At 28.2% G+C, this 10,057-nt stretch overlaps 1 protein-coding gene across 1 annotated transcript in view; it reads right to left on the bottom strand.

The window, feature by feature from the left end:
- Window positions 1-5,948: 5,948 nt before the first annotated feature.
- pHCl-1 (pH-sensitive chloride channel 1) overlaps window positions 5,949-10,057 on the bottom strand; it is a 69,175-nt gene continuing 65,066 nt past the window's right edge. Inside the window, 2 exon segments of the mRNA XM_018548940.1 lie at window positions 5,949-5,994; window positions 6,278-6,460. Of these exon segments, the coding sequence (XP_018404442.1) occupies window positions 6,314-6,460 (147 nt within the window). The 3' untranslated portion in view covers window positions 5,949-5,994; window positions 6,278-6,313.

Below are 10,057 nucleotides of genomic sequence, written 5' to 3'. Positions count from 1 at the left end.
GAAATTGAGTACAAAAAGTAATACAATTGAAGCAAATGATAAAATATAATATAAAAAATAAAATACCTGAACTAATTGTACTCAATTTCTACAGTAAAAACTAATTATAAGTAACTTGTAAGGTAACTTTCCCAATTTTAATAAAAATTATATTATTTAAGATTTTTTATGGTTTTCATACTTTTACCTCATTTTGTATATCATATGATTGCAACTTAAATTGTGATATTGTCTATTTATTTTATTTTTTCTTTTCTCCATAAAAATAAATAAAATGAAAAATATTACTGAACAATAAACAAATGCATTTAAGAGTTAAATAGCATTTTGGACTAAACTGTTTCATGTAATCAAAATAGCTCAGTCCAAATAATATTGATGCTTTATTATATATAACCTTCCATGATTCTGCTTTATTGCTAATTTATGATGTATAGAAGAGTTCCAAATTAGAGTATGTGTTTATATGCCAGTGAGAGTTAAAATTTTTTGGCAGTCAGTTAGCAAACGAGATCTTGTTAATGAGTATTTTGTTAATGAATTTATCGTTCAGGTTCGATTCTTTGGACGTCGGTTAGCGATATTTTCATTTAAACGCTTTTATTTCTGTTATGTTAATTATAATTAACTTTTTTACTGTAAATATTTTGTTTATAATATAAACAAGATCATAGTTATTTTAATATTACATTAATTAAATAATATGTATTTAAAAAATTTTTAAACCATCGTCAAAGATATCGAACCTCACACATGTTTTTCAATTCATGACGCAACGTCTTCACAAGCGCGCGTAAATCACGTGCATACGAGTACGCTTAAGTACGAGCTGTACTTATAATTTGTGTTAGCAGTATATGTTGGCGTATTTTAAAACATTATTTACATGTATTTAACAACATAATAACGATGTAGCAAGATACCATATAGGTTACGTTCCACTGAATGCGTTCGTAACGCTCACGAGCAATGTTTTTCCTTAGTTTAACGTTTGATAAAGAACAAGGATAAAATAATTTCACGAGCGTTGTGAGCGTTTAATGGAACATAACTATAGTCTTATAATATTATTAGCAATCTAGTGGACCTCGAGTAATCGCCGTAATTATCGAAATGTTTATGTATAACGCTCACATTTTTCTTGGTCTGCTGCTTTTTTTAAATATTGCTAGATAATAATAAGTGTAATTCGATTGATACAAATAGTATTCGCTTGAAGGCGCTCTCAATTTTGTGTTTCGCCTAACATTTGCAATATTATAATGGTATAATTTGTAATAATAGTAACAATAGTAGCGTTAAATATTAAAATAGTAACTATATAATATAATATTATATTAGTTGCGAAGTTATAAAAGTAGTAATAGTGATAATAACAGTGCAGCATAGCGATGTTGCATTTAAAATAGTACGCAAACTATATACACAATAGATTTCGGATTAGTTGACGATGCTTGATGTATATCGTAGTGACATAATTATCCGGTTAGAGAAATCGCAATGCATGTAGTGTATCGTTACTTTCAGTAATGTCAAGGTAGAATCTTTTTTCGTATAATGTACATGGCATTTAAACCAATCATGGCATTTAAACCTTTCTTTTTCCATTTTGTGTCTATAATAGTGGCATTTTCCTTCTATTTAAGCAAGTAAAGTTTGTAGCATTTAACATCTTTCACTTATTATTGTGTTAATGGCGGCAATTTTACTTCGATATACATACAGCGTTGTGTTGTGTTGTAATAAATAATATTCATGGTAAAAGTAACAATTAAAGAACCAAGCTCCAATGACCTTGACATATTGTTAAGATTATGATCCTTCCAACAAGTTTTAGCAGTCGCTCGTTATTCGTTAAAAAGTCATTAACAAAAAAATTTATGAAATAACGTCTTATTTTTGCTTTATATAATATTGTATTAAGAACTATTCCGCACTCAACCTGTTTAGAAGAATCAGATTTTCCATGCAAAATAAGGTCCACCCTACCTCCCTCCCCTGCCAAAGGGTGCTAGAATTTTCACATGAAGCGAATTTCACCACACTTTCTCTCTGCTAAGGGGCACACGATTTTTCACGTGAAGGGAATTCTATCCCATTTCTCTTCTATATCAAAGTCGTACATCTCTTAACGAGGGGGGGGGGGAGGGGGGAGGAAATGAGACTCGCTTAACGTGGAAAGTTAAACGTTCCTAAGCAGAGGAAGGTGTAGGATAGTACTCAATATTGTATATGTATTATTATATCAAAAATATAACGTTATTTCTTGAACCTTTTTGTTAATAACTTCTTAACGAATAACGAGCAATGGTTAATACCTATTGGACATTTTTCAGAGCCATTACCTTGACAATATACTATATGTCAAAATGAAGGTCATTTGGAGCTTAGTCCCCTAATCAGTACACAGTACTTTTACTCTACATATATGAAACAATCACAAACAAAGGCTCATGACAGTCAAAGTTAGATATTTAAATATTTAAATAATTCCATGTGAATTTGTATATACTATATATGTATGTATGTATGTACAGATAATACATATAATATACTATACATTTGTAATAATTTGTCCTGCGCGCAGAATTAATTTTCTCGGACTTAGAAACGCAGCTAAACTACTGTAGTAATATCACAATTAAATTTGATGCTCAATAAGCATCTATTAAAGAGATCTTAATATGCTGGGAATTCTGTAAATAAATTTATTGCGAAAATAGTACCTCTGCCGGGAGTCTAAACTCCCGGATCTCTAGCATTCCGTGCGAGCGTCCTAAGCCTTTAGAATTTAGATCATTAGCATCTACTAAGATCTGAATATTTGATACAAGATACTTGAGACAGAGATGCGTAAATTAAATTGTTCACTTACCGATGTATCACAATAAAAGCTTTATGTGTAATCCTATCCAGCTTTTTAGCTACCTTTGTCTATCTACCTAGTCATTTTAATATACTCATATATTTTTCTGTTTTCAATAGTTACACAGTTCGACAAAAAATCACGCTTTCTTTCTAAAGTGTCATAGCATATATATTTCGAAGATTTTTTACACTGATTCACGATACCGTCAGAATTAACATATGAAAATTTTGAATAAATGGGAGTAAAATAAATAAAAATTGATGTTTTTAACTTTTTTCAATATTTTTTTACGGTAAAAAAATTTATTTCTAAATAAAATCAATCTAAAAGTACAATTCAAAAGCTTTTAAATGAATTTTAGTTTACGATCGTATAGCTTAACTTCTTCAAGTTATAGCTATTTAAATTTTAGACTTTCTGTATATTATACAGTACAAGAAAGGTTAATATATTTCGAAAAGGAAAGTTCAGACACAGAATTTTATGTTGAACTGTGTCCTTTATGCATTTATTTGAAATATTCTATAATTTCCGCATCTTTGTATGACTTATTTCATATTTAGTTTTTGATTTTCGGTTACGATTTTGGAATTAGGCGCACGACAAGCGAACAATCAATACTGATATTACGCTAGTCATCTGAATCAATCATGTCTATATATACATTTTTTGTGTTAGTACAGTTGAACATCCATATTCTTAGCGTGTTAGAATCATAATTGTTCTATTCTTTTTAATAAAATAAAAATGTGTATTCTGTTATTGACAGATTATGGATATGTATGGCACATTTTCCGTCTTTTATTCATTTTTTTAAATTGTTCTGAATTCCTAATGTAAAAATTATTCGTTCCTATACAGCGGTTTAAAGCATTTCCTTAATTGATGTTAAAGATCATTCTAAACGAAAGCAAATATTTTAATTCTTTTTCTTTGTTTTGATTTTTTCAAACTTCTTTTACTTTTTAATTAATTGATTTTATTAAATTCTGTTCTCTACATTTGAATTCTCCTTAGTTTCTTCTCCTGTCTAAATCTTTTTTACACCTGCGTACTACGCAGTGAATTAAGCATCAGCGAAGTATTAACTTCCGCGACAAACCATCCAAGGAAAGTACAAAAGTCAACAAAAAACTAAATGACATCAAAGTAACTTTTTCTGATACTTAAAATCAATACATAGTCAATTTTCCTTACCAAAAATCATCATTTTGACGTCAAAGTACGTTATTTTAACTTTCTCTTGCCTTGGCATTCCTTGGGTATAGCAAACATTAATATTTATAAGTACCCTTATCAAGCCTAAATAATGTAAGATGGTTAGATCAGCTTTTTACTGATTTTCACATATGCAGAATAGCATCTGAAGTGTAATTATGTAATATGAATTATACATGTATACATTATTATACATATTTTTCGTATATCTTTTCGCTTGCTATTTGTCAATGTACTAAAATATTTACAATGCCAAATGTAACTATTAAAATATTAATATAACAATCATATATTAAGTATATAAATATTATATAACTTGATATATAATAATAGTACATAAATATATATTAATATAAATAGAAAATATTTAAATAATTATGAAATACTACTTTGAATTCTGTTTCTGTAATTTTATTATTATATTGTGTTAGCAGATTATGTTATATAATATTTTTGGTATTCTATGATAATATAATAAAATTTATAACAAATACCTTTCAAATATTGAGTTTTTAATGGATTTTACTATTTGATTAGTTGTTGTTCAATGAAACTTCTTTTAAATCAGTCATTTCTTCTTACAATTAGTTTTCTTATAGTGAATTCGGTGAATTTGGACACATTAGTGCATGTTACTATTAAATAAAATACTATTAAAGTTACTATTAAACAAAGATTTTAATATGTACTATTTAGTACGTATCAGTGTATATTAAAATGTTGTATTTTATCTAATAGTAAAAGGCAAATATTTTGAATAAGATACAGATTTTATTTAATAGTACAATAAAATCTATTGATGTTTTCATCCGTTTTTTATGTTTATATTAAATTAAATACATATTTTTACGTCAATTGTTTACGACAACTTTAATATGCATCAATGCACACTAAGTGCATCCAATTAAATTTGCTATTACAGAAAATGTTAATTACACATTTTGTGAATCTATTTGTAACTCATAAAATCTTCTACATTAAACGTGTTAATCAAAGTGTAAAAATGTCTTTTTTGAATATTTTTTCTTTACTTTGCAACCGCTGTCCCAAGATTATTGACAGTATCTTTTTACTAAAAAAAAGTTGTTATTTTCACACTTAGTCTTTCTATTTCTATGTCTTTTTCTATTCCTTTTTTATTCCCTTTTAATTTATCATCTTGTGTATGACATCAGCTCAAGAGAATATATTTGAATCTTTCACTTTAAAATTAAACCATAGTGTTTTTAAAAGTGCCGTTGTTATTTATTTATTGTTGTATAAATAGTTATTTTTATTATTAAGTTATTTATTATTAAATATAATTAATCCATTTAGTGCCAGATATAAGAAGTTTTGTTATTTTATGATCATGTCAAATATATGAACGTTGAAGTGATGCAACAAAGATGTTAAAAATATGAAAATACATAGGAGAAAAATAAAAGTACATTCTGAAATGTATTGATAGTATTGAATGTCTATAGCACTTACGTGAATTATAAACTTTTATAATTCAGTATTTAGGACATCTTGAAACATATCATGTAAGAATGTAAAAATTAAAAGTGTTAAGAATACAGAGGTTCGTCTGTAATGATATTACAATATACTTTACATTATAGTACGTTTGATCACATCGTCAACTAAGCTAAGCGTCATTTTTCCTGCTTGGCCAAAGCATTCGCCAGCGACACATTCTATTATCTACCAGATGTAAGAAAGAGAAAAGAATAATGAAGATAAGTGTATACAGTTGTTGCTCGCGAACAGTTGCTTGTAATTAGCTACTTTCTTCATAGAAGAGTGCTTCCAAGAACTATCACACGTGAGAGGAAATGAAGAATGGTTGAAGGCGAACCATCGTTGGTATCTTTTCTTTTATATCGTGTCTTTGCATATCTTGTATTTGTGACTCTTTCTTTTCCCTTCAGAAAAAAATTTTCTTGTATTTCAGACATTCCACTTATCTATTGCAGTTAAGTAATATTTATGATTTAAAAATTTTGAATGTATATATTGTACTTATTTGCACTATGCATCGTTGTTCTTGTTTTCACAGAAAAAATTAAATAATTGTGACATAAATGATTATGTCTTTATTTATTTGGAAATATTTTCAATTTTAAGAGAAGATTCCATCTACTGTACATTTTTTCGATTTCTATAACATGAACGTCATCTATTGTAAAGTTTCATTGTCGTTCATACCAGTGATAGACTTCTCGGAGATTGTTGAATATCGTTCTACGAAGTGCCCTTATAGTGAATGAAGAAGAAAGTGAGGAACATAAAATAGGCGACTGGAAAAGTGATCCTGGCTATCACGTCGATCGTCTTTGCCACTCTAATTGGATGTGGCGGATCCTTTTTCCTCAGCTGCAAGAGAAAAAACTTTTTTACCGTGATCAAATTTCATACTTTAAGATTTCGAATATATATCGTAATGTAGCATTATAAAAGTTAATAAAATAAAAGTATTATAAGGACGAGAATTATCACACATTGGATTCGTTGTTCAAGAGAGAGATCAAGAAGTATACATATAAGATTTTTATGACATTTTTACAAATATCACAGATATTTTTTAATAATTAATCTTTAAAAAACCGAAGGAGAGTCTATTTTTAAGATCTTACAGTTTTTTTTAAATAAAAATTATTATAATTCATTATATTCCTTGCTTCAAAATATAACAGTTATAGTGGTTTCCTGTCCACATCAGTAATGCCAATGTTTAAAAATTGGCAAATTTTCTGAAAAATTATAAGAGATTTTTCCGTAGAAACTGTTTGAATACTTTTCAAAAAGTTATATGATGATAAATAAATACTTCATAACATGTGAAAAATTTACTGTATTTAAATTTGATATCAGAAATATGACATTTAAAATAACAGATCTAATACGGCAATTTTACAATCAGAAAAATAAATACATTTTTGTGAAATTAAGATTGTGTTTCAATATTGCATTCAACAAAAAGAGTTTTCGTTGTAAAATTATATAATATAAAGATTGATTTATACATCTTGGATCTAATGAGAAATGAAGGGCAAGATTAATCATACCAAAGAATTTTATAATAGCTGCAAAACTGTTTAACTGCAGTCATTCTTTGTCTAAAAATCTTATATGTAGAGTGTGAGCGCGCATGTACTTAATATAAGTTACAGATTTTCAGCGTTAAGAGTGAATTTTGGAAAACAGTCTAAGATATTTTTGTCATTCAAATAAATGTACATACTTATTAAAAAAGAAATTAAAAAACAAGTATTTTTTTTTTAAGAATTGTACATTTTTTATTTCCTGAGATACATACGTTAAAAATAAAAGAAGTATAAACAATATATCATTTTAAGTAATTGTGCGTTTTTTTAAATATATGTAGATTGGGTGTATTTTCGTTAATTCAACCAGAAGCGACCTTCGTCTTCACGGATCAGAAGACGAATCATGCGCCTATGCGTTCCACTTAATGCTCGCAACGCTCACGAGCATCGTTTTTCCTTGTTTGACATTTGATAAATAACAAGGATGAAATGGTTTCATGAGCGTTGTGGGCGTTAAGTGGAACGCATGCATAGTTGGAATCATCGAAGGAGCAGCTTCCGTATGATCACAGATAGGGTCGCAGTTTAACCATATACAGTTACGACAGTAAAGTCAGAAACTTTGATGTTTGTGCTACCCAGTCACGTGACTCTCCGCCACGTTTTGGATAGTACAAAAACGTGTATAATTCAAAGATGTAAAATAAAGAAATATGATTTAAATTTCTAGCTGTATATCATAGACTTGTAATTAATAAAATAGGTGATATGATAAAAGGAGCCACAGAAAAAGTTGAAAAGAATTAAATTATAAAATAAAATTAGATAATAATAAACACACATTGAAAATTTTATTGTATTTTGAATGAATAAAACACATTTCGAGTTACGATGGACAAAGTGTAAAAATTTCGAGTTACGATGGACAAGTGTAAAAATGTTAATTTTTAATTTTAAATTTGTAAAAATGTATTCATAAATTTTCACAATAAAATATACAGTTGTAAAGTATAAAAATATATAATTATTGATTATTATAATTAAATATTAATAATGTAATTTATAAAAAAATTAAAATAAAATACAAGTAGAAATATTTATTCAATATTTATTCAATTAATACAATAAAATTAAAATATTATACGTATATATTATATACATTATGTTGGAGAATCGTGAGTGTATTGCTCGACGGCGCCCAGCATCGTCGCTCACAAGTCTCGCCGCACCGCGCCAAGGAACTTGCGTCAATGACAGCTACGAACATTCGTGATTACATATGCAATGGTAATATTGCGAAAATAGGACAAATACAAACCCTATAATAAATTTGTACGAATAAAAATGTCGACAGAGAGAAAGTGATAGAAATCTACAAAATATAATTAATTTCTATCGTAATCTGTCGATGCGGCGAGATATGTGAGCGGCGATGCTGGGCGCTGAACGGCGCGCTTTCCTTTTTGCTTCTCTAACGCGCTGCCAGCGCAGTCCGTGTTTGAAAAAGTGGGCCGAACTATACCTCGAACGGTTGAAGCGTTTCTCTCAACGCGCTCTCATTAGTATAATTTAAAAAATTAATATCTATATTAATATTGCGAGAATCGCTAAACGGTATAGGACTTTTGTGTTTATTTCGATCCTATCTATACCTTATTCCTGTGTGAGGAGTTTCACGGGACACCCTGTATATTTTTATGATATACCCAGTGAGAAATGACAACGTAATCAACATTGAATTGAACATCGATTCGATTTCATTGTTATTTCTCACTGGGATATGACCTAATTGTTAATTAATAACATTTTTTAATAATACCGTTGAGCCGAATTGCTCATTTCTTTAATTTTGGGTTTTATAATACACGGGTTTTCTACAATAAGCTAAACCTTGAAAACGGATCCAACTCGATGACCTTAATCTTGGTATATAGGTATTATATCAGCAAGATCATGGTCCTAAGTGATCTTCGAATAATTTACTTCGAGAGTAAAAATATTCTGATTATGTTTTAAATTAGATAACATATTATAGAATATTTTACTCTCGACCGTATATTTTATCATTTTCTTCAATATTTTTTTAATGAATAGACATTCGAGGGAAAATACTATTTATTACAAAAAAAAAACACACATTTGCATAGTACCTCAAAGGTGATGTGAAAAAATATCTTAATTCTAATTATCATACATTATCATTTATATTTTTGCACAAAATATATATGTAAATAATAGAAAATTTTATTTACAAAAATTATATTTAAAAAAATTTTGTACAAGTTTTTCCTAAAGGTAAAAATCTTATGTACGTTTACTTGTAAATACATTATACAGACAATTCCAGTAAAAAGAAAAAATAGGAATATGTAGCATTACTGCTTACTGTGTCAGTTTTGAGGCTCATTTTGTCAGACGCTCATTTTTGCTTATCTTACAAAAACATTAATTATTGCACAATTGCAAATAGTATTATAAAAATTGCTTATACTATCTAATAGAAATAGAAGATACTTTTCAGTTTGTACTTATGTTTTTAAAGTTTTATTTTTACCTTTTGTTTACGAAATATTATCTGAAAGCAAAGTGATATGTTAATATCGGTAACTTTTCTATATCAAAAGTAAAACGTTTATTATGTACAGTCAATGGCACGAAAGCGTAATCAGCAGTTCTCTGAATAAAATCGAGTATATTAAAGAAAAATATAATAAAGTTATATTTAAAAGTCCATTCACTAAAATGCATTTACTTAGTTATGACATCTAATCGTTCTCATTAATTAAAGCTCTCGTTAGTATTATCGATAGTTCTCTGTTTCTTTTATATGAAGGGTTATTATCCTTTGATCTCTTTTATTTCTTCGAACAGGCTATAAAGTAAATCAAAATTACCCATTATCAGCACCGAACAAAATCTTGTCGAGAAATTTCAAAAA

This window comes from Cyphomyrmex costatus, unplaced genomic scaffold (genome assembly GCF_001594065.2).
Source record: "Cyphomyrmex costatus isolate MS0001 unplaced genomic scaffold, Ccosl1.0 scaffold76, whole genome shotgun sequence".
NCBI classification, from domain to species: domain Eukaryota; kingdom Metazoa; phylum Arthropoda; class Insecta; order Hymenoptera; family Formicidae; genus Cyphomyrmex; species Cyphomyrmex costatus.
The sequence above is the reverse complement of the archived record's forward strand: the minus strand, read 5'-3'. Positions and strand labels throughout refer to the sequence as shown.